General features: G+C 42.2%; 1 protein-coding gene across 4 annotated transcripts in view; it reads right to left on the bottom strand.

Moving 5' to 3' along the window:
• The window catches only part of SRGAP3 (SLIT-ROBO Rho GTPase activating protein 3), a 215266-nt gene that overhangs the window by 13484 nt on the left and 175707 nt on the right, over positions 1-26075 (bottom strand). For 2 of the 4 annotated variants that reach the window (XM_063121465.1, XM_063121467.1), the window contains exons 12-19: positions 24499-24601; positions 19867-19927; positions 18652-18729; positions 17548-17682; positions 14024-14129; positions 13564-13791; positions 7367-7446; positions 570-750 (exon numbers count right to left, since the gene is read on the bottom strand). In XM_063121465.1, the coding sequence (XP_062977535.1) occupies positions 570-750; positions 7367-7446; positions 13564-13791; positions 14024-14129; positions 17548-17682; positions 18652-18729; positions 19867-19927; positions 24499-24601 (972 nt within the window). Of the gene's footprint in view, positions 1-569; positions 751-4986; positions 5904-7366; positions 7447-13563; positions 13792-14023; positions 14130-17547; positions 17683-18651; positions 18730-19866; positions 19928-20573; positions 20605-24498; positions 24602-26075 lie in introns of those variants that run through there. The other 2 variants (XM_063121466.1, XM_063121468.1) reach the window with 2 other exon arrangements.

Here is a 26075-nt window from a genome sequence, read left to right as displayed (position 1 = left end):
CCTACTAGAAAACGTTGCTGCTCAGAACTGGGGAAGAAAAATGGGATGGGTGGGTGTGAAATGATGGAAAAACAAATTGTGTTAAGATGATATGGGGATTAGAAATCCGGTGTTCTCAATCACATAAAGAGCTTCTCCACAGATACCGGAGAGTCTTCAGAAAGTCACCTCTCCATGAGTAGAGGGCAGTGAATGCAGCAATGGAGGGGGCAGGACTGGAGCACTCCTTCCCCTTGCATGTTACCTATACCCAGCTTAGGAATGCCTGAATAGGGCTAAAGAATAGGGTTGAATAGGGCCTTGCCCAAATACAATGCCTGAATAGGGCTATGGAGTGCGCGTCTTGAAGTGCAGGTTGGTAGCAGCATAAACAAATAAATATTATTGATGGGGAAACAGGAGAGAGAGAAATTAAACCAACCCTGCCCCACTTCCACATGAAAGAAGGACAAGGTGTCACACCAATCCAACTACACCCCCAAGAGCAGCAGCCGCGTTGCACTTCACATCATCCACCTCTTGAATCTAAATACAGATAAAAACGTGAAACTCCCTGCAGCAAGACTTACATGTCTTGTACCACTATGTACTGATGCGGTATGAGGCCATCCACGCCATTGTGGCGACCTTCCCACCAGTCTTCAGATGCTCGGTGGTACAAGAGAAGGGAGGCTCCTTTCTTGAAGGACAACTCACGGGGGGACCGCCCAATGTAGTCAAACTTTGCAATGGCTTCAATCTGCTCGACCTCTGTAAAGACAAGGGGAGAGAAGAGATAGGGAAGTTGCAATCAGAAATCGACAGTGCACACTCTGCACCATAAGGGGACCATTCCCTGGAATGTTGTGGCCCTTATTGCCCCTTTATCCCAAGGATATTTTCGCTAAGTACTCTCCTCCCCAGGAAGCAACATTTTGTGGGGGCTTTTCGAACAGGAGCTTGAGGGCTGTAAAGGAAACATGACACAATAGGAAAGAGCTGGAACTTTACATAAAATTTAACTCCACTTTCCACCCTTGCCTTGGGTCAAGATTTCTGTTCTTTCTCTGCTGAGCGACAGGAGAGAATTCACTTTAGTGCTATGACAAACTCCACAGTTTGATGGCTGGGTTGCCTTAGATCAGCCTTCCCTGGCCTGGTGCCCTCCAGATGTTTTGGGTTACAGCTCCTATCAATGCAAGGCAGCACAGCCAATAAGAGATATTGAAATTTTAGTCTAAAACATCTGGAGTGCACCACGTTGGGAGAAGTTTACTTTATATTTTAGCTCCCTTGAAACTACATGAATCTCAATTATATTATTAATTATAATTATTTATTTATGTGTTTATTTATTATTACAGATAAAGGTAGCATTTCTCCATGGGTGGGTGGCGAATGAAAAATTATGCAGATGCCCACTGTCAATCATGAAGGAACCACTGCACCGATTTCTACACTTCTGCTACCACACTTCAAGTGATTTTCAAGAAACACAAGAGCCCACTTTGATACATATTTAAGCTGCCTAGCATACAGGAAATTTCAGTATACCTATATGAATGTTTGCAATTTCATCCCATTCTATCCAAAGGACATCCTTCCCCAAATAGCAAACATAGTTTATTTGTTCACCACTCCTGATGTTACTTTTTTCAGCTTGCATTTTGAACATTCATTTACAGAAGGAGTCAGAAAATGACTGGAGACACATGACTTCCTGAGGCAATGGTCAGAGTCACTTCTGACATGTGTGAACTATGGAGATCCTCAGAGCTTTGCTATATATGTCTTAAGGCAGATTCACCCAACATGGAAGTGGGCTGACTCAAGCTTCGATGCATGGCCAACGGTTTTTTCATCAAACTTGGGCTGGGTCCACTTGCACCGCAGGTTCAGAGAACAAGCCTTTTGCATTGGGATGAAAAGGAGGACTGGATGATGCTGTGGGAAGAGTTCACAAGACCTCCCTTTGTGCAGCCATGCCCACAGGCAAAGGGGACAAGGAAAGCAGGTTCATGTAGTCATATCAGGATCGTTTGATAGTGGGTACTACAAATGTATTGTGCCCCTGCTATTATCTATTGTTTTATATTGACAGATTAAAATAAAAAAACATGTATTTTTGTAGAGGTAAATATTGTTTTAATTTGTCTTTTACATTTTTTTTTAACTATCTGTTTTATATTTTTTGCATGACATCTTGCAGACTCTACAATAAAGTATTCAGAGGTTTTTAAATTATTATTTGTAGCCCACTGTTCCCACAGATCTGTATCCCATATACATTAGTTGCCTTCAGACCATTCTCTGGATAATCACATGACCTCTTCACCGCATACCTTTTCACTTTGTTTCACAATCATATTAATTGGCCCTCTGGTTCAGGCCTGGTCACTCCAACTAGTGGTGGGGACAGAATTTCAGAACTGTGGCATATGGAATGTGAACTTCCGAGTGTGAAAGTCCACAGTCTGTTATGAGCTGAGTGAAAACCGCTTTGAATTTAGGTCCAGCTTGTAATGTGATTCACCCAAACCAGCCAACCTTCCCTGCCAGTTCAACACAGCTGCCCTCATCTACCCCCCACCCCCAGCAAACTCAACCTTTCAACAAGGTGGAGAAAATTATTTATTTATTTATTACATTTCTATACCGCCCAATAGCCGGAGCTCTCTGGGCGGTTCACAAAAATTTAAAACCATTCAAAGTATAAAACAACAGTATAAAACCATAATATAAAATACAATATAAAAGCTCAAGGATTGAAGGGAAGGCTGGCTTGAGATGGAAGAAGCCTCTCCTGAACTGGCCTGGATGCTCATGAACATGTATCCAGATCAGTTAAGGAGAAGCAGAGAGGCCATAGCTCAGGGGCAGCGCACCTGCTTTGCATGCAGAAGGACCCCCATTCAATCCCTGGCATCTCCAGGTAGGGCTAGGAATGAATCCTGCCTGCAACCCTGGAGAGCTGCTACCAGTGTCAATGGCTAGTTCGACCAAGACTCAGAATTAGTACAAGGCAGCTTTCTATGTTCCTAAGCCTACAAAGTCTATCCTGTGTGCAGTTTTCCCCACCTCTTCATAATGTGAACTTACTATAAAATATTTCCTGTGCAGAAAGTGGGCAATAGGGCTGTGGGTGAATCAGGAAGAACTGGGGGCAAGATTCCCTAGGTTGGGTCAGGTTGAGCTTTCTTGGGGGGGAAATGCTCAGACACAACAAAAAGCATGGAATAAACCAGGGCACGTTAAGGGGACAAAATGGGGGAGCTTGCCCGCCACTGCACTTTTTGGTACATTTGTTTGCATGTGTTTTCTGAATATGAGCCTAGAAAAGACATTCTAGAAACAACCGTTCAAGGTTGTTTACCTGATCCCAGGATAGAGAGGCTGCAAGCTGAGTCTGTGGCTATCCTGAATCAACAAGCTTTTGTCAGGTTTGCTGAGACTACACAGAAATACAGGCGAAGTTCGTAGTCTCGCAACCCAAGGCTACCACACGAGCAACCTCAAGCAAGGCAGAAAAGATGTTCGGAGACATGATGCCTGCATCCACCCTTGTTTCCTGCACACAATGTAGAAAGTGAGCTGTTGGATCTGCTTGGCCTTATTAGGTCTCCTACAAGCCAGCCCTTTGACAGACTGACTACAGCTCCCTTAATGCAAAAAACTGCTGAAAGGATCAATCACCAATAGGAGAGACTTGACGTAAGGATGTCCCCTCAGGGACTACTTCCCTCACATTTAAGCTGTCTTACCCTTGGAGTTACCCACATGACTGTGCAAGCAAATTAGAGGCTGAAGCATTCTAAGGGGTTGCTACCCTGCAATAAGAGGTAGCACAAGAACACGTTCACTGCAGTTTATTTATTTATTTATTTATTTATTTAATTACATTTATATACCGCCCCACAGCCGAAGCTCTCTGGGCGGTTTACAACATTACCAGATTAATGTAACTCAAGGGGCAACTATATCACATTCCTGGACCACTCTAAGAACTCTCCAGTAGGTCATGGCAAGAACTGAATTACAGCAATTTCATTTTCCTGGATTTTTAGTGATTTTTATTATCATTGTCATTTTTTTAAAAAAAAAACAGGCTGCAGAATAACATTTGAGAGAGAAAGGGCCAAAGGTAAAACTACATTAGGCAAATATACATCAGACATGTCATATCAGCATTAACACAAAAGTGCTTTCTTGAGTATATCTCTATTGTTTTGAAACAGCGCCTATTGATAAACAGGGCTTGATTTAATATTTGGATAATAATTCAATGATCTGGTGAGGAGTTGTGCTAATAAGCAGTCATTTTTTTAAGAGAGCCTAAAGAGTTTTTGCTTCCCACAGTGTGTGTGTGTGTGTGTGTGTGTAAGAGAGAGTGTGCAAGAGAGAGAGCGCGCATGTATACACATGCACACACCCCGTTTGTCCCACTCTCACCCCAGACTAAACAGAATACATTCTGGTAAAATCTGTTTCTCTGGAAGCAAAAATGGAGTGAGGGTACTCACTATGAGTGAGATCCCTCTTTCAACCACTTCTCTCCCCTGCAAAAAAAGCCTATGTTGGCTTTAAACAGCAACACAAAAAGAGCAGATAGGTTCATGAGGTATATGGCTGAGAGTCACGATTGCTAAATGAAATCTCCATGGCCTGAGGCAAGTTGTGTATGGCTATTGGATACTGGCAACAAAAACCTGACACGCATTGTACTATATTGTCTTGCTTACAAACTTCTTGCTTCCAATGTCCACACCAGAATGCTGGACCGTGAATGGACTCAGCAGAGCAATTATCGTCATAAGAAGAGCCATGCTGGATCAGACCAAAGGTCAATCAAGTTCAGCCCTCTGTTCTCACAGCAGCCAACCAGCTGTCTGTGGGAAACTCCGAAGCAGGTCATGAGTCTAATGGTACTGTCCCATTCATAGCCCCTAGCAACTTGAATTGAGGGGCATATTGTCTCCAATACTGAAGGTAATATATAGACATCATGATTACTAGGCACTGATAGCCTGGTGTTATGGGCTCAGGGTCAGAAGACAGATGAAAGAGAATTCAGCACCCCACTTTTCTCTTCTAGTGCAATAATATTGGGAAAGGCTTCTTATCCTACTGTCGGTCTTCCCAAACCTGGTACTTTCTAGATGTTCTGGGCTACAACTGCCATCAGCTCTAGCCAGCACTATCAATGGCCGGGGTTGATGGGAGTTGTAGTCCAAAGCAAATTGACTGACATTTGGTGATAATGGGTAAAATCAATAGAGGACATTTTGAAAAGGGGATAGAATTGTGGTGGCTATTGTGGAAGGCTCACAATCTGGATAAAACACTGAGTTCCTCATCAGGGCTGTAGATGGGGCTGGGAGGAGTAGCCTGGGAGAGGGAATGTAAATTCATAAAACATAACAGCTCTTCCTTTCCATGCTTGTGTCATGGCTAATCACCCAGAAACTCCAATCAGAACTATTAACATAACCATTCGGGCATAAAATTGCCTAAATAGAAGGTTGCTTGCCTTGACTTTTCAGTCGAGGTAGGACCCTTTGTCACCAACATTGAAAAATGAAGGTTGACATCTCCCCGCTCCCTTTAAACATCCATCTTCAATTATCTGAATTATCCTTTGTCCCCTTCTCCTCCTCTTATGTACAGATGAACAATCAGAGCCACCTATGCCATCTCCCCCCCACATCATGCATCAATAAGGCACTGAACTTCATATATTTGCAGCATTGAGGGGAAAATATTAATGGAATAAAGTCTATAAAGCAAACAGACAACAGGCATGCACAGTCATGCAAGAGACAAGATTCTGGAACAACGTCTGTGAAATAATCTGCGAAACAAGCCAATTTAACCATGTGGTTCCAGGTTATTAATTCTCACTGATGTCCAAATCAAACTTGTTCAGTCTGAAAAATAAAAATAAAAATAAGGATGGGTAGGAATGTGTGTGAGTGGGTAGAATATTTCCCTAATCTTGTATTTAAATGAGGGAATCAAGTTAAGATCTTTAGTATGGAATCAAATATTCTTCTGCTTTAATTCTGAAGATGAAAATAAACTATTATGGGGAGGGGAAGAAATATTTCTTTAAAAATGCTGTGACTGAGAATATTCATCTCTTCCCAATTCTGTTCAGTTACTTTGTTTTTCTTAACTACTGCTCTCTCACTTGCTTCTGTCTCTTTCCTACAACACTCACATTGGTGATCCCAACCAACGAGGAACCACGTCAGACTTGACCATGTGATGATGTTATAACGATGGCAAATTTAGAGTGAAAGACAATGTTTACTGGATTAGTTGCAACCAATCAGGGATCATGGAATGAATGTAGTGTTGTTATGACACTATGTATTTCATTAAGATAACATCATTGAGGACAAGTAAATTCAGACCAAAACAACAAGAGAAAGCAAGGCAAACGAATAGTGAACAGTTTCAAAGCAATTGCTGAAAAATAGTCAAAAGAGGGGGATGCTTTTTGCCACTGCCGAAAATGCTCCCCTCAAAGATTAAGTATTTTCAGCTCAGCCCTCCTTACTATTGATGCATAATTGTAATTGTCTTATTCCCTGCTTCTATGGGCAGTGGCATTGATTTAATCTGAAGTGGGGTCTTGTGTTGAAAATGGAAAAATGTGAATAAATGTTATATGAATAGACCCCTGCTCCTTTAACTGATACTTCAAACAGAACAAATAACTGAGATCAAATAAAAGTAGGTCCTCTAGTAAGAGGGTATAAAACTGAAAGAACTACTCATTCATGAGAAGAGTCAGGGTCATAGCTTGATCTAAAACCCACTGAAACCTCTCAAAAAGGTCCCACTAATTTCAAAAGGCTGTCAATAATATCCTTTCTTAAAATTATAATTTTCTATCATTAAGTTTTCAGTATTCTTCCCGAAAAGCATACGATAAGCTGGAAGTAAATATAACAGAGCACAGGTCACAGATGCAGTTGTCCTCAAGAGTTATTTTGACACAACAATGCCTCACCTTTTTTCCTTTCCAGTACCCTGGGAACAATATACAACAACAGACAACAATCCACAGATGTCACTTTCATGGCAAATTGAAAAAAGAAAGGCTAACTTGTTAACCAGGGCACAAGGACAACTCCCATAATGCCTTGGAAGGAAATTACAAACAAAACAAGTAACCTGGTATGGTCCCATATGGTCTACTTTGATTACATATCTATCAAGGTACTTCAGCGGTCTATGCTTGCCCTGTCAAACACAGAGTGATATCTTCCCCTGCAAACAGCCATATGTTAGTCCAAGGTAATTTGATTAGGTACTAAATACATGTTACTGTTCTCTCCACGCAAATCTCAGTAGCTTTCTTAAGACTCAATTTTCCGCTCACCATCATCGCTGGTGTGCGGCTCCGTGCCGTTGTCATGGTCCGCTTCATCAATGGTGCCTGGTTCACTGTGTGGGCTATCACTAGAATAAAACAGAGCGAAGGAATTCACATTGGTTTTAAAATGGGGAGGGCAAAGATGCTAATCGGAATTGCCCTGAGCTTCATTTCAGAATAGCAAAGGGACAACTTCACATATAAAACCTAGGGTTGTCTCCAATGTTAGTCCTACTTAGAGTAGACCTACTGAACTGAATGGGACTTATGTTATGCTAAGATTGGATACAACCCACAATTTCTACATTTCCACTATACTACAGCTTGCTTTGTGAACACTTATCTGTTCAAATGACGTTGGACTGCTAGGCAAACAGAATTCCCTTCACTTATCAGGGGCAGTATTTCATATGCATTTGGGGAGACCAATAAGGAGAAGATCGAAGAGTAGTTTCCAACATTTCAAAATCCTGATTAGGGCTGGCCCAGGGCATTTTGCAGTTTAAGGCAGACCTCTTGTTTCCACCCCACTTCCTCCTACTAAATCTGGAACAGTGCAGTGACTGACCTGACATTCATTGCAGCTACTGCTGTTGCTGCTTCTCCAGGGAGCTGTAGGAGCACATTTCAAGTTTTCCTCACTGTGGAAAAGTTATGTTCGCATCAGTGGAGGTTGGTGGCCCCAATGTCAGTGGGGCGGTAAATCCACTCCGAGTTGCAGTCAGAACCAGTCAGAACTCTAAAGCAGCTATTCAAATTTGAATAGCTCCTTTTAGAGTTCTGACTGGTTCTGACTGAAACCCAGAGCAGATTCACCGCCCCACTGAAATCAGAGCCACAGCCTTCACTGGATGGCAGACAGCACTGCTACTGGTGAGACTGGTGCCATCTAAGATCTCGGCCCATAATGCCTCATTCTGAGGAAGGACACAGATGTCCTTCCTCAAACAAGGTATTGTGGGGCAAGATCTGAGATGGGGCCAGACTCAGCCATAGGAATGGCTAGTGGCCACCTCAGCATTGTTGTAGTCTGCTACAGCTTGTGAGCAGACTCAGTTGTAGAAGCATTACTTTGCTATGGTGGGAAAAATATTTTCAAAGTAGTTTCTCCCACTGTGGCAAGGCAGTAGTCCTACAGTTGACTCTGGGTGGATCTGTCCCCACCTCCATGGCTTGAATGATGAGGTAGGCAGCCTTCCTCAGACAGCAAGACATTGTGGAGTAAGATCTGAGATGGCAGACTGCTGCCTGGAATGACAGTGATGGCGCTCCTAGACAGAAGCTTCCACCCATTGTCCTGGACTAAAATGTGGGTGGTTGCCAGTGGCCATTGCACAACACACTTCAATCCAAGAGGCTTCCAACTGCCTTGTCCTTGGGGCAGCCAGACTCAGGTTGGTGGCAGGCATGTACTCACCCGCTCTGCCACTGGTCCCAATCTGCTGACTAAGCCAAAGGGCTCACCTTGACTCATTGTAGGGCCAGCAATGATACCTGATTTCTTCTAGATTTTATGCACACATATTAGAAATGAGTCCTTATTAGAAATGAGTCTGTCAGAATTAGGTCATCCTGAGCCTAAATATTTGGCTTGGAACTTGTTTATATCTCATTTTCTCTGCCCAGTGCAAACGTCCCCAAACGTTTTGGACCCATGGGTGCATTTGGGAATTTGAGACCACGACAAAATGCCTAATCCGTGGATTGCTGCTTTGGTGTCTACCATTTGCTTCTATACATCTTATGCTGCATCTTATTCTGCAAAAACATTTGCTTTGGGTCTATTGGACAATGCAGCATCTCTTCTATAAGGGATTGCCTAATTCAGCTGATTGCTGGCAGTGAATATAGCTAATGCTTCTTTTAAACAAAAGGTAAACACCAAAGCGGTGATCCACTGATTAGACATTTTGTATTGGTGTCCACACCATTATTTCAAATTCCCAAATATGTGCACTGGTCCTAAATGGTTGAAAAGTAGGGGGAAAGTACACACTTCTGAAAAGTGTACACAGAAATGTGCCCTTTTCCCATTGAAATGAGCCAAAAACAAAAACAAAACAAAAAAAAGTCAAAAACAAAAATGGGAGAATTCAGGCAAGCTTAAAAAATGCTTGTCCTCCCATTCCCAATATAAATCCACATTTCCCATTTTCCAGATCTAAAGAATCAACTTTGTAGCAAAGGAAACATGGAACATAACATGACTTCATTATTCAATCTCCAATGTGGGTTTACGTTAGGGAACAAATTTGGTTCTTGCTTGCTCACCACATTCCTGCCTCAGGGTGGAAAATACATCTGTTCCATAACAAGAAAAATAATCTGTGGTGTGTGTTTTTTATTTTTGGGGCTGGTCCCATTTTATGTAGCTGATCTGCTGGAAATAGAGATTTATTGATTTCGTTCCTGGGGCTCGTTACTCTCAGAGAGACCAGTTTATGAATCCACTGGTTCCTGGTAAGAAGGAGACAGACAGGCCAGCCAAATCGTCACTACTACCATCACCATTTGATCCTGCTGTCATCGGCTTCCTTCCCTTATTCCAATTTCTTAAAAAGCTGCTTTGTGAGCAAGAGGGGGAGCCAAGCAAGTTATTACTACCTCATGTGCTGCTCCTGCCTCCAGGAGCAAGGACTGGCTCCTCCCCCTCATAGCAGCCATATTATTATTATTATTATTATTATTATTATTATTATTATTTACATTTGTATACCGTTCCATAGCCAAGGCTCTCTGGGCAGTTTACATAGGATAAAAACACTTAAAAACAATATACAAAAATTTAAAATCACAAAAACATACAATTTAAAACCAAAGAAACATACAAAAACAAACCCAGGCTAATTACATATTGCTAAATGCCTGGGAGAAGTGAAAAGTCTTGACCTGGCACTGAAAAGATAACAATGTTGGTGCCAGGCGGGTCTCATCAGGGAGATTATTCCACAATTGGGGGGCTACCACAGAAAAAGCCCTCTCTCTTGTTGCTATCCTCCGAGCTTCCCTCAGAGTAGGCACCCAGAGGAGAACCTTGGATGTTGAGTGCAGTGTACAGGCAGGTTCATGTCGGGAGAGGCGTTCCATCAGGTATTGTGGTCCTAAGCTGTATAAGGCTTTATAGGTTAAAACCAGCACCTTGAATCGGGCTTGGAAACATACAGGCAGCCAATGCAAGCAGGCCAGAGTGGGTTTTATATGTTCGAACCTTCTGGCCCCTGTTATCGCTCCAGCCGCTGCATTTTGCACAAGCTGCAGCTTCCGAACCGTCTTCAAAGGCAGCCCCACGTACAGTGCATTGCAGTAATCTAACTTGGAGGTTACCAGGGCATAGTCAACTGAAGCCAGGTTATCCCTGTCCAGATTGGGGTGTAGCTGGGCCACCAACTGAAGCTGGTAGAAGGCACTCCATGTCACCGAGGCCACCTGAGCCTCAAGTGACAGAGATGGTTCTAGGAGAACTCCCAAGCTATGAACCTGCTCCTTCAAGGGGAGTGCAACCCCATCCAGAACAGGATGAACACCTTCTATCTGGTCAGCAGAACCACCCACTAACAGCATCTCAGTCTTGTCCGGATTGAGCTTTAGTTTATTAGCCCTCATCCAGTCCATTGTCATGGCCATCCACAGCCTCACCTGATGAAGCTGAAAAGGAGAAATAGAGCTGCGTGTCATCAGCATACTAGTTACAATGCACTCCCAAAACTCTGGATGACCGAATACAACGTTTCATGTAGATGTTGAACAGCATGGGGGACAAGACTGATCCCTGCGGAACCCCATACTAGAGAATCCACGGGGTTGAGCAGTGTCCCACCTTGTTCAAGCACCACCTTCTGGAGCCGACCGATCAAGTACGAGCGGAACCACTGCAATGCAGTGCCTCCCACTCCCAACTCAAACAGTCATCCCAGAAGGATACCATGGTCAATGGTATCGAAAGCCACCGAGAGATCAAGGAGAATCAACAGAGTCAAGGCTGTTTCTGTGCCAAAACCAGGCCTGAAACCCGACTGAAATGGATCCAGATAATCTGTCTCATCCAAGGGTGCCTGGAGCTGCCTCACAACCACCTGCTCAAGGACCTTGCCCAGGAATGGAACATTTGCTACTGGCCTATTAAGATTATCAGGGTCCAGGGAACATTTTCAGATCCCAGCTGTCCTGAAAGAACAGGGAGACAGGTCCCAAGGGCTCTGTCAGCAACACCATCACCTGCTACCACTCTTATGCAGTAGGGCAACTTTCCTTTTTTTCAGACAGTTTAGGAATAATTCAAGTGTTTTATCATCACATGAAAGGCTGCAGGAAACACTTCTGCAGTAACTATGCTGGAGCTGTACCATTTGACACCTGCTCACCACATGGCTGGTTCCTGTTGTGTGGAGAATGTTCACAGAAGTGCTGTACCAGCCATTAAAAGAATATGTGTTGCAGGAGGGGCTTTTGAAATAATTTTTATTTACATCTGTCTTTTTGTGATTTCAGAATGGAAGATGTAGATGGAAATCTATATGCTGTGAGCAATAACATGATCAAGAGAATAAGTGTGTTTGTGTGTGTGTGTATGCATGCGCAGTGGGTGTGGGAGAGAGAGAGAGAACACGCAAGAGAGAAGATGAACTATATAGCGGAGGCAGGGAGGGAAGAGTGATAGGAAATACTAGGGGTTTAACTGGAATTGGGCTACTTAATGTGCATTTAATGATGCGCATTAAAAAAAGCCTCAAATTCTCCACACTGAATTGCTCAAAATATGTTGTTAAGGATTACAATTCTTGAAAGAGATATATAGATGTATTTATTTTCATAGCTTAAACTTGCAACATTACTGATGTAAAATCTGATGATGATGACGACAATGATGATGATGATTGCCAGATAGAGCAAGCACCAAATAGGCCCACAGCAAGCAGTTGGAAACAGGAGGTGTGGGAAGAGTCTGGTAGCTTTTCAAAGACACAGCATGACTTCCCCTGCTCTAAACGTGTAGGACGGGTAGATTAAATAGTAAATATGTCTACTAGTGGCTAGTACCTATGTACAGTAGGCAATGTGGATCGCTCCCTGTTCAGAGGCACTATGCCACTGAATTCCAATCAATGGGGGGCAACAACAGGAGAGAATTGTAGTTTACATTAGAGGTGGGCAGAAGATTGCTGGGGATCTAATGGTAGATCTCAGGGTGATTTGCAGTAGACTAGAAAGAATTTGAGGCACCTCGTTTCTCCAGTCTATGTCCACCTTCCTGACCCGCTATTTTGCATTTGGTTCCAGTCTAGTGAAAAACTAAACAGATCCCACAAGCCTAAAATCTGCCCAGTCCTGGTCTACACCCCTTGCGCAGAAGGCATCTGGTGGACCACTGTGGAAACTTGGACTAGATGACTCTTTGGCCTGGATCATGCTAGGGCTGGGCCAATGGGGTCCCAGCCCCGAAACTATTTCCCTCTATTTCCACAGAGCCCTGAGTATCCACTGAAGCCAATCGAAGAGGTTTTTCTCAACTCAATTGTCATGCAGGAGGCAATTTTCAAAGGGTTTGCAGTGGGGGAGGGAAAGGTTAACTCTCCCCTTCCTATATACTGCAACACACCTGCCCACACCCAAATCTTCCCTGGCGTGGCAGTTAAGCTTAGGAGGAGGAGGAGGAGGAGGAATCTTTTCCACTGGTTTGGGATGATCTGGGTCAGGATATAAATTAATTGAAGAATTTATTCAAGATAATTTGGATGAGAAATTAATTGTCTGACTTTGCCTTCTGTGAAATGTAAATAGATCCTAGTACTTTTTTTTCTAAATTTCTGGATACACACACACGACACATGCAGATTTGTGTCCCGTGGGCTTGAACTCCAAATCTAGCAATACTCCTGGTCCTGATCTAGCAGGTGTCTTCTTATATTATCAAAGTAAGTTAAGAACTGAAGGTCCCATTTGGTTTCCCAGCTTAAAACAGAAATAGCATTATTTCAGATTTGGCTTAGCGACCAAGAGGCTTACAAACAAAAACAGTGATTCTCTGTGCACCATGAATTCTATACATCAATCCTACCCAGCATAGTCAAAGGAATAATCCCTTCATAATCTCACAATATAAATTAATAGCACCTGAGACAAGCAGCCATCACCTATTTAAATAAAAAGGAATCCTTAACTTGTTCAAGATACTGAAGCATATAATTCATCTCTGAGTTTCTTACCAGTATTCTTCCCCGCCAGTCATGCATTTTTCATAAACAGGTCCTTCCAGCTCCCTGAGGCTGGGGAAGATGGCCTCATGATTGATTATGATGGTTTTGATGACCTCATTGACGTGAGCCTGGCAGGAGACTGGATCCTGCCCATCTGGAATATGCATCAAAGTTGGTCCAAAGCAGATGGCCAGGTTGTAGGGATCCATCATATTCTCATCACTATATTGTGACAAGCTGTAAATACAAGCAACCCACAGCTACCACACCAAGCCATCAGCTATCAATATAAACAGTGCTCTACAGGCATTTCCTGCAGCTGGACAAAAGGCAGCCGGTCCAGGAATTAACAGCCAAGTGGCACTCCTCCCTTGCTGCCCAAGCATTGGGTCTAAACAAGAAGGAGAGCACTGAAAGCTAAGGGAATTGACAGCTCCATTAAAAAGTTACAGCAATTGAAGGGACTCACTGATTGAGGAAAGCAAAGAGATATCTCATGACAATGATGACGGCCCGTGGTAAGGTAATAATGATTTGCTGGATCTGGTGCACTCTTTCTGCAAGGTTTTCAATTTCTGTAATGCAAGAATTTATAATACCCTATTAAGGTTCAAAATCACACACAGTCACACACAATTAGCAGACCAACTCAAGTGTTTTGTTGGCTGAGTTTTTCTTACAGGTGGATGTAGGGCCAGAAGCAGCCCCGGGTGAGTATTTATCGCACCTGCTAAACTTTCTGGGAGCAGTGAGGAACATTCCTCACTGAGTTACTTTTTGGAGTAGCTCAACTATGGCAGAAGCAAATCAAGGATACTGGAATTTCCTCTCTAGAGATCTTCATCAAAAATGACAGATTAGGTATAAGATGCAAGTGCATCCTACTTATAGATTCATTTAGCTGTGTTTCCCCCTATAATTCATTAAGAAAAGGATATTTTTCTGCAATGATTTAGGTTTTAACAAAATAAAATATGAATACAATTTGAACAAGGCCAAGCCTCTATTATTTTAATATATGTTTCTGTATGGCTTTTGGACCTCAAAGTAACTAGCAATAAATCAATGACAATAAGCTAGTGTTATTAATATAAGGACCCTTATTTAAAAGCAGCTTGAACACTGGGATACAATTTTAATGGGTCTATAGCCTGACATTCAGGTGTAAGAATTTCTATTGACATTTCCTTGAGCCTCCTGCTTGTTATGAGAGAGAGGGAAGGAGGGAGAGACTTCGTTCTCAGCCACATAATAAATAGTGGATGATGCGGCACTGCAGACTTTCACAGGATGCAAATGTCCTGCGACATGCGCAACGCTATATGCTGCCAAAAGTCTCTCAGCGTAAGTTAGCACGAGCCAAGGGAAATCAAATCCGCTTTCTGCGGCGCTGCAATTCAAGCTCCAAACAGAGAAAGACTGCTCTGCACTCTCTTAGCTTTCCTTCCTTCATAATCAGGTAGGAGGCTACACTGCATTCTTTGGCCCTGGCCTACTCCTTTTCCTTTTAAATTTTCAAATACGAGAAGGACAACAAATTGGGTGAGTTGCTCTTGAACACAAAGGATCTGCTCTTCCATTTAAATCAGAGTTGGAATATAATACAACATAAATGTGTTCCATTGAGAGTACAGATCTATACACCTACTTCCCCACCCGGGGCCCATTCACATGTGGGACAAAGCATTGCCTTGTGGAGTGGTCCTGCTCAGTGTTCCAGCCAACCAGCTGTTACTGAGAGGCTCAGCTATGATACATAATCTGGAGTGTGCATGCCACACCTCTCAAAAAGATCATTACAGAAAAGAAAGGAAGGAGAATACACACTATTAATCAGCCCACGTTATTGGGCAGTTTAAAAATTTCCCAAATAAATAAATAATAAAAGCCCACCTATTTTTCTTGACTGGACACAGCTTTTATAGTATTTTGACACTTATGGTCATGTTAGGGTTGCAGTTAAACCTCGAAAAAACCAAGATTATGGCAACCAGCTTGATTGATAACTGGCAAATAGAGGGGGAAAACGTGGAGGCAATGACAGATTTTGTATTTCTGGGCGCAAAGATTACTGCAGACGCTGACTGCAGCCAGAAATCAGAAGATGTTTACTTCTTGGGAGGAGAGCAATGACAAATCTTGATAAAATAGTTAAGAGCAGAGACACCACACTGACAACAAAGGTCCGCATAGTTAAAGCAATGGTATTCCCCGTAGTAACCTATGGCTGCGAGAGCTGGACCACAAGGAAAGCTGAGCGAAGGAAGATAGATGCTTTTGAACTGTGGTGTTGGAGGAAAATTCTGAGAGTGCCTTGGACTGCAAGAAGATCAAACCAGTCCATACTCCAGGAAATAAAGCCAGACTGCTCACTTGAGGGAATGGTATTAAAGGCAAAACTGAAGTACTTTGGCCACATAATGAGAAGACAGGATACCCTGGAGAAGAGGCTGATGCTAGGGAAAGTGGAAGGCAAAAGGAAGAGGGGCCGACCAAGGGCAAGATGGATGGATGATATTCTGGAGGTGACAGACTTGACCTTGGGGGAGCTACGGGTGGCGACAGCCGACAGAAAGCTCTGGTGTGGGCTGGTCCATGAAGTCACGAAGAGTCGGAAGCGACTGAACGAATAAACAACAAACAACATGACCAGTTCCCACACTTATGAAAGCTACCATCCTATACCCCTGGGGAGCATGGGCTTCCAAATGAACCCAGCACCATAGTAATAACTTATTGCACGATGCGACCTAAATATACAGAAATATGTGTAGCATCGGCCCCACACGATATGTCCTACATTTGAAAGAAAGCAGTCTCATCCATCATTGAAATGTAATAGGACTGCTGGCTTTACCAGCATGTGAACTGGCGGTAACATATTTAAGTACACACCTAGTTTAAAACACATTCGCAACCCATGCTCCTAACACCATTTCACTGGAAGTAGATTATGTTGAAATCAATGGGATTTCAATGCTGAAATCATACAGCATAAACAAATGTCTAGAACACTCAACATGGTGCAGTTGTTGTGGACTTGTAGCATTTCAGATAGAGCAGCGGCTAATAACACGCAGAAGAAGTGTGGGGAGAGAAAGAGAGAAGAAAAGATAAAGATGAAAAGCTATAAGGAAGCCTTCAAACATGCAAACAACCCCCTCCTCACAGTCTGAAATGCTACCAAAAAGATACTTCATGTGAATGTTCTAACCATTTGTAGCTGCTCTTGGTTATCAACAAACATGTTTAGGTCCAAGGTGCCAAGGACTAGAAGGGAACCTCACTTGTCAGGGACTAAAATGGAGGAGAGACACTGATGTTCTGCTAGAATTCAAAGACTGGTGTCCTCAAAAGGGGGGAGTGAGGGAACACATCCTGGCCTAAAGTAGTCATATTTCACACATTGGATAAACAGTGAATCGTCAAGTAATTATCAGCCAAGGCTTAAGGAGCAAGTACTTTTTCCACCTCACACTTCCAGGGCCTAGAATAACAGAGACCATCATGTGCAGAGTTCAAGAACTTAAAGAGCAATCCTATGGTCCTTGGGGACTATAGGATGGTCCCAGGGACCACAGGATGGATCAGAAAACATCTTCCAAGGTCGGAGACAGCACTCCAACCTCGAAAGGGGGATTCAGAGATCTGACCCCTCACAGCTGGAGTGGAGAGAACTGTGCCGGTTGCCTCTCAAAGGTCAGAAAATCAACCTCAGAGAAGAGGGTGGGTGGGGAGGCCAGGTTATGATTTATCCTGGGCCTCCTTCAGCCTCGTTCTTTCCCTCTCCCAAGTGCTCTCACTAAACAGGCTTAAAACAGCATAGAATGGAGGACAGAGAGGCAAAATTGCCTCTGCATCTCCTCCCACCCTGCCAGCTTCAGTCCAGCATAGGAATCTTAGAAGCCTCCAAGTTTGGGTGCTTCCAAGCAGTGAAGACAGAGTCCATAGGATTATACCCTTGGTTTATTTTAGATAACTGACTATACTTACTTATAGTAGAGATCAAATCTTGAAACCTTTCCTTAGGAAAGAGTGGATTTTCCAACCCCCGGAAATACAGCTTTAAGACCCCAGCCACGGAATTAATGTCACGCTCATTTTGATCATCAGAAAGGGGATCTTCACCTGGATAGGTAAAAGATTTATTTCTAACATAAGATTTTTACTTCTGGGATAAGCAGGAAATACCATAGCAATGGATAAGCTCTGAAAAGATCAGGAATACAGCCTCTTACTGCAGCAACAAGTAATTTCCTTCAACTAGCAGAATATTGTCATAAACAGCATCATACTCAGTTATAATAATACACCAATAGTTACTGTCAATGTGAAAACATCATACAAAAGCTTGGTCTCATGAAACACTATTGCAAACAAACAGCTGTGGACAAAGTTTAATCAACCCATGATTACAGCATGTTGGGTTGGATCCAGATGTAGACATCATGCCTAGAGTAGAGAGGCACCACTGAAACCAATGGGGCAAGTTAGTCATGAGTAATTCAAGCCCCATTGATTTCAATGGTCTAATCCAAGCAAACCTTTGCCAACTTGGTGCCCTTCAGATGTTTTGGATTACAACTCCCAGCATTCTTGACATAGTTCATTCTAGCTGGGGCTGATGGGAGTTGATGTCCTAAGCATTAGAAGGGAACGCGTTTAGGAAAGGCTGATCTAACCCACTGAGTTTATGGGTAAACCTTGGGCAGAGCCACACATCCTTATTGTGTGTGTGATAGATAGATGGATAGATAGATAGACAGACAGACAGACCAACAACCTGATTCTCATGCATGTTTTGCTGGGTGACACTATAGTTAGTACGGCATTGCTACTTCATTTGTGGACATCAATATTTACTCAAATTTTGCTTCACCTTTCTTTTCTCTACAGCAGGGATAGGGCAATTAACGGGCCTTCAGATGTTTTGGCCTACAATTCCCATCAGCCATAGTCAGCATAGCCAATAGTGAGGGATGATGGAAGTTGTAGGACAAAACATCTAGAGGACTACAACTTGCCCACCCCTCCATTAAGAAGTGAAAGGAAAAGAGCATCGAGCCATCTTCTGAGGACCACAGGCTTCTCACATACCTCTCTCAAAAGAATTCTTGATATCATTGACTTCAACCTGAGATCCAGGAACTCTAAAAATACCCTGCTGTTGTAGACCTAAAATGAAACAATAGGTAAGAGTGTTTGGAATCAACTCACATGGTTCAAATTTCAGTCATTTTAGGTCCCCTCCTATTTAGATGGTTTTTGAGTTTAAAGAACAGATTGTATTGATGAAATATAGAAAGCTATCCAGATATCAGAAGTTTCACGCTAACAAATATACTGATCCAAATATAATTATACATCATTTGCTGCCTTCTTTACTTGCAATCTGATTTTATCTATAGATAAAATTACAAATTATCTGATCTTGTATGTGTTGTCTGCTATTGCAACATTAACATTGATTCTGCAAGACATCAAAAATGTAAGGCACAAAATCAGATATCTGGGGTGGGGAGGGGGAGAGCGATTGAGTGTCTGTGAGGAGGAGAGCATCTCTGTGTCTGGGGTGGGGAAATGCCTTTGTGTGTCTGTGGCAGTGGGTGTGGGGGAAGAGCCTTTGTTTTTGTGTGAGGGGCAGGAGGAAGAGTGTCTGTATGTCTGTGGGTTGGGGGGAGAAAGATTGTCTTGTGTGTCTGTGGGGGAGGGAAAGAGCATCTGTGTGTTACGAGGGAAGAAAGAGTGTCTGTGTGGGAAGAAAGAGTGTTTGTGTATCTGTGGAGAGGGAAAGAGCATCTGTGGGGGGAGAGAAGAAAGGGTGTCTGTGGGGGAAAGTGTCTGTGGGGAAGGGAAAGAGCATCTGTGGGGGGAGAAAGAATGTCTTTGTGTCTGTGGGGCAGAGGTCCTGTGTGTCTGTGGGGAGGGAAAGAGCATCTATGGAGGAGGGGGGAAATTGTCTGTGTGGGGAGAAAGAGTGTCTGTGTGTCTGTGGAGAAGGAAAAGAATGTCTGTCTCCATGGGGGGACGTCTGTGTGTCAGGTAGTAGAGTGTCTGTGCACGGAAGCACATTTGTGTGTTGGGGGGTGGGGGGACTGTGTGTGTTTGTGTGTGTGTGCTTCCTATCCAGAACTGATTCAGCCTTCAATTATAGATTAAATTACTATAATTAAGGCTCAGACCCATATAATTAGTCAATGAAGCTGGCATATCAGTTTGCATTTCAGGGGAGGGGGCAATTCTTGTGTTAATTGTTCTCAGTGAAAACACTGAAGCCAGTGTTTTCATTGGGAGGGGAACAAATTAACTTACCGTATAAATTGATGTATCGAATGCAACTTTCAACCACAAGTGGAATAGCCTGTCCTGAATCCTTTGAAATAAAATCAAAACATTACAAACCGAGTGTATTGACCTGATAAATGAAGTCAATGTTTTAGGAAACATGGTAAAGCAAAGAGTGTGTAAGTAGTCCAGGGTTGAAAAATGAGCACCGTTAGTTTAGTCACAGAGTTAGCAAGAAATTAAGGCAACAACGATTTTTAACTTTTCAAATAGTGTTTCACATACCCTGCAAACTGACAGATGCGGGGAAAGTCATTCTTATACACACGAGAAGCTGGTCCCTGACATCAACCTGACGTAGCTTGAAGCCACACGTGGGAGGACATGCAGCTGGATCATAAGTCACTTTACAGAAGTGCAGCTATGAGCCAGGCCAGGCCTTCTGCAAAACTTCACTCTTGCTTAGTTGCACCCTATGAACATTTTCCATTTCCGTAAAAGTGTTTCTGAAAGGCTAGCCTGAAACTAGATGGGAGGTGAGGGAAAGAGAGACCCTTGCACAAGACTTGGCTTTTGTCTCTATCTCTAAATCAGTTCAAAATGAATTCTAAGAGGAGGGTCTTGCTTATTTTCAGCAGGGATTACAACGGCATCCCTTCAATTTAGATTATGCTTATATTATATACACATATATAATATTCTCTCTTCCAGATAGAGGGCCCTCTAGTAAATACCTGATTTCTTGTTCGAGCATTCCTTCTTCCTCTGATAAGCAAATAAAGCAGCAAAGTAGGGAAAAAAGAAAAGGTTAAGCAAGAATAAGATCAGTTAAAGTAAGCACATCTTCCAGAGGCTATGAAAGCTCAAATGCAATGGCAGCTTAGAAGGATATAGTTCAAGCTCCAACACCCCAAATGACTGCTTAGTATGCAGTCTCTCAGCCTCAGTGACAGATTTCCAGAACCTTCCTGTAATAAGGCATTTCATCCTCCTTGCTCCTAGACTCAGTTCTTCCGACAAACCCAGATCCCAATTGTGACCAGATCCCAATTATTCACTGACCCCAGAAAGAATCTCTCATAGACATGTAGGCAAAAACGGAAATCTCATCTTTCAGGACATGTACCTGCCTCGGGGTACAGTTGGAATTTTGTTGTAACGCTACATTTTTTGTGTGCTTGGGGTGAGGAGAGTCAATTTGAGTTGTTGTTGTTCTGCTTTGCCTAACTTTTATTTCTATATTGTTTTATTTTTGGATCTACATTGATGTTTATATTTTGTAAGCCTCATTGAAAGTCTGTTGGGCAGCCTAAAAATCTTAATATAAATGCATAACACAATCTTTCCCTAATGGTTATTGATAGACATGTATGATTTACTTTATTAAAATATTTTAAAACTCTCTTTCATCAAATACACATCAGGGCAGTGTACAAAATAGCACTGAACATATAACAACAACAGCATATAAAAACAATTAAAAAATACTGTCCTGAAACAACTTTTTAAGAAGTCTAGCAAAACACAATGGGACAGATTAACCAAATGCTCAGGAAATTAGAACCCAAAATAATGGGTATAAGTTACAGCTACCTAGATTTCAATTACATATAAGGAAAAACTGCCTGATGGTAAGATCCGTACAACAGTGGAACAGCTTACTCATGGAGGTTGTGGGTTCTCTATCTCTGGAAGTTTTTAAGAGGCTGAACAGCCACATCTCATGGATGGTTTAATTTGTTTTCCTGTACACTGCAGAGGACTGGACTAGATGATTTTCTAACTCCACAATTCTATGACTCTATGAAATGTTTTAACCTGATGCTAAAAGGATAGCAAAGCCAGCACCACTCATACTTTTATAGGGATGGGTGTTCCACAATCAAGATGTCATAATATAAAGCTTTCTCCCTCAGGCAGGTATTGGGATACAGACACTCCTTCAAGTATTTCAACCCTAAGCTGTTTAGGGCTTTGACGGTCAAAACCAGAACCATGAATTTGGCCTGGAAACAAATAGGCAACCAGTGCAATTCCCTCAGAATCACTGTAATGTGATCATCTGGCCACATCTGTTAACAATCTGGCAGCCTCATTCTGCACTAATTGAAGCTTCTGGGTCATCTTCAAGGGCAGTCCCATGGACTATGCATTACAGTAATCTAATCAGGAAATTACCAGAGTATGAGCCACTATGGCTCTACTATGTGTTTCCAGGAATGGCTGTAGCTGGTAAACAACCTGTAGCTGGGAAAAGGCATTCCTTGCCACCAAGGCCACCTGGACCTCAAGTGACAAAACTGGATCAAGGACTACCAACCTTCCCCACCACCCAAAAAAACCCATATGTACCTGCTCTTAAGGGAGAGTGCAACCTTGTCTAGCACATCCAGTTCCTGGATATAAGACCCATTTATCCACAGAGCCTCCAACCTCCTGGGGCTCAGCTTCAGTGTATTGGCCTTCATATTACCCATTACTGAGTCCAAACATTGGTTCAGCACCTGACATGTAGAAAATAGAGCTGAGTGTCATTAGTATACTGATGACTCCTTGCTCCAGATCTCTTGATCACCTTACCAAGCAGCTTCATAAAGATGCTAAAAAAGCATGGGCGATACGACAGAACCTTTTGGTTCCCAGTCTTTCTACCATGGTTGAGATTCATCATGAATGTGCCCCCACAATTCATAAAACTAACAATCTTCAGGAGATAGTTAACTAACAGAGTCACTACCTAGGACGCATAGGAAATAAACCTTAACTACAGGAGAACAAAGGAAAATAAAATCGCTAGGAACTCTAGGCCCTGATGTCAAGGTGGCACAAGGGTGCTATGTCAAGGCTACTACACCTTTAAAAGTACACAGAAGCAGAATTCTTCCAATTGCAGATTCTACTGTAACTGTAGCATTATAGTTGGCAACCCTAAGGTGAAGGACATATTTATTTATTTATTTATTTATTTCATTTTTATACTGTGTGTATGTGTGTTCAATTCACCTCCTAATTTGAATCAAAGCAAACAAACAAACAAACAAACAGCCAATTCTATGGATGCAGGCTTCTGATGTATTTATTAATTTACAGACATGTCAGAGCAGCTTATGCATGGTTTCCGTGTGGCCTCCCATCTAGGCAATGTAAAATGGTCACACCTACTTGGCAGAACTGCATCACATGGGCTTCAGACCTCACTCTGGGATGGGCATTAGACCCTGCACAATCAAGCTCTTTAGAAGTTTGTACTGCACATTTGTCAAGCCAAGTTAAACACTTCCCTCCAAAATGTTACAGACAGTTTAGTCAAGTCCAGCCGGGGCCATTCAAAAAGCAATTTGCTCTCGTATTACAGTAATAAAAAATGGGAACATGTAAACATCTTACTCCTTGCTATAATCTATACTGCTTTAAAGAATACAAATCTTTTGTAAACACCTAGGTCAGCATCATGTTTTAAAAAAAGGTGTGCCTAAGGCATGTGGTTGAATGCTGGATAGAGATAGATTGCAAAATGGTACCAATTCTTCCATCCAATTAATTCCTCCATTTTCACAGTGTCTGTTAAATTATAGCTCTTTCCCAACTAGCAGTGAGATCAATGCAGCTTCTTACGTAGCATACAGTGGAGTACTGGATTTTGTGCATATGAATCTTTTAAGATTTGGAATGCAAGGGGAGAAAATGTATGTGCCCCCCCCCCCACACACACACCATTGCTGAATAGTTTTCACACAACTATATTAAGTTTGTGTAAATAAAATATGGAATATCTGTCCTGCCTTTCAGTTGGCCATACACAGAAGAGTTGAGTAGAATTCTTTTTGCCTCAGCCCTTACGAACAGTGGGCCAAAGTTTCAGTTATTTCATTCTCTCCCAGCATCGTCTTTCTATTTATTAATTAGGTAAGCCAGAGATGGGGTAGCAGTACAAATGTAGTAACTTAACTAAAATCCAGGAATTCCAAGAAATGGGGGAAGTGGGAGAGAGAAGAGAGGTGCCTAACGTAGGTCAACATTTCCTGCCCTCCCATATCCCTCAGTAGTTTTCCCCAAACCATTCAAGGATTCACTGTTCATGGAATAAATTAACAAGCATACATTTTGCTTCCTTTAAAAGCATCTTGCTTTCTTAAATTACAAAACCCCTTATCAGTCTGGGCACCCAATCTTAAAGGTTTTTTGTGTGTGTTTTAACTTTGATCTACTGCAAATCTCTTTCCATGGGAGGCGACATGCTGTACTTAAATCCCAGGATGTTTATATAAACAGCAGCTTATAGAACCGTGGTAGTTCTGCCTGTAGTGATAAGATAGGGCAGATTGCAATTAGCATGCTGACAGGCACAAAGGGTCTTGCGCTTCCTTACTGTTTCACAAGGGTCATTACTATTATCTCATCCCTCCCAGTTGGCTCAAACAGGAGTGAGACGCTCCAGGAGTGGATATATCCCATGCCTCACCATTACAGTGAGGAGGAAAAACCACCAATAGAAATAGTCACTGAGGCAGAGAGCATACTAACCAGTTTAATGGTGTGAAGTGCAGTGCATGGGAAAGGCCAGGTCCAAGAAAAGGAAATAGGTCAGTGGTTAGAAGAGGAAAATGCTACCATTACATCCACAGTGTTCACAGACTCTCACTGTTAGACAGCAAGTACCTTAATGAACGTTTCCATATTGCCGTTAAAGAGTTTATGATTATAGACTGAGAGAGGCCTAGGTCTCCTCATTTTCTGTGGTTTAGGGGGAAGACATGGGGGCCTGAGAAAAATGGAACAAAAAAAGATCAACAAAACATCAACGTGAATACAATGGCAGGGAAAGATCTCAAAGATCACAAACAAAAGGACCTAATGGGGGAACGGCCTCAGTAAGGACTAGTGCATTGGCTCCAACCATATTATTGTGACCATTACCACCTTGATATCTTCTTCAAATAGCTATCATTTTAAATATTGGTGATGTGAGGAACTTAGAACAAGGACTCACCTGAAATGTAAAGATATAAAATGCTTCCCGCTTTTTATACCCTTGAAGGAAGGGGTTCCGAAGGAAGAGGGTTTGGACATTGTTTTATGGTAGGTATTAGGGGACTTGTTTTTTAAAAAATCACCCACTCTGAACAGTATTAAAAAGTATTGAATGAGTGACAAAATATATATTTAAACATTATGTAAGCTTACAAGGGATTTTGCAAGACACAAAAAGTTCTGCTCTTCTCAGGAGAGTTCTAACAACTCCAACTGGAAACAATTCCTCACAGTACCATATTTCTAGCATTTAAAAAATTTACACTAATTCCATCTCATTTTTATTTATTTTTATTCCTGACCAAGGAGCAGACTCATTGCATCCTCAGGGCATTAAAAGAATGTGGCCTGAACATTTATTAAAATTCATTTGCAGCCAATTAGAAAGGCTATTTTTCTACAATTTGCAGACCACTGACCAACATAAGCTGCACCTCAGTATTCTCACATGGTAGGCTAGAAAAAGAGTTCCACATGTGAACGGAACTATTCTCCAACAATCCCCTGTGCTAACATTAGCAATGATCACCCCTAATTTTTTTGCTCATATGGCACAGTTTATTAAATACTGAGGCAGTACTATAAAAACGATATTTAGAGGTCTCTTTATGATTGGAATTTGGCAGCTCTGCAGTCCTTGCATACCAGAGTGCCACATCCTAACATTTATACACGTTTACAAAATTATTGCAAACTGATCTGAAAAGCAATTGCTGCATTTATTGGGGAGTTCTAGAAGTAACAGGGAAAGCTGCCATCCACCACCTCTTGCTTTCTCCTCTGCTGAAAGCCTGCAGAGATTTAAATGAATCTACAGATTGCGCCAGAATGACCAGCTTCAATCCTGCAAGGCCTTGTGCTGTGCATATTAAAAGAAGCTGAAATGTGAGCAGAAGCCACGTTTTGGAGCAAGAAAAATTCTGTGCTCCGTTCAGCCCCTCAAGCAGAATGAATTTCACATGTTAAGAGCTTGGTTTTTGTTTTGTTTTTACATAAACAAAAATGAAGCATGAAGAAGCGGATAGTATCCACAAATGTTTATCCAGAATAAATGTGTCAAGTCTTTAAGCTGTCACAAGATTCTCCGTTGTTTTCACTGCAACAATCTGGAAATTGTTTCATGCAACAAGCACTTTACCTGCTATCATTAAACATTGTATGTAATATCTTGGGCAGAAACTACCCTTCCTCCTTCCTGATGCTTT

This window comes from Elgaria multicarinata, chromosome 3 (genome assembly GCF_023053635.1).
Source record: "Elgaria multicarinata webbii isolate HBS135686 ecotype San Diego chromosome 3, rElgMul1.1.pri, whole genome shotgun sequence".
NCBI classification, from domain to species: Eukaryota; Metazoa; Chordata; class Lepidosauria; order Squamata; family Anguidae; genus Elgaria; species Elgaria multicarinata.
The sequence above is the reverse complement of the archived record's forward strand: the minus strand, read 5'-3'. Positions and strand labels throughout refer to the sequence as shown.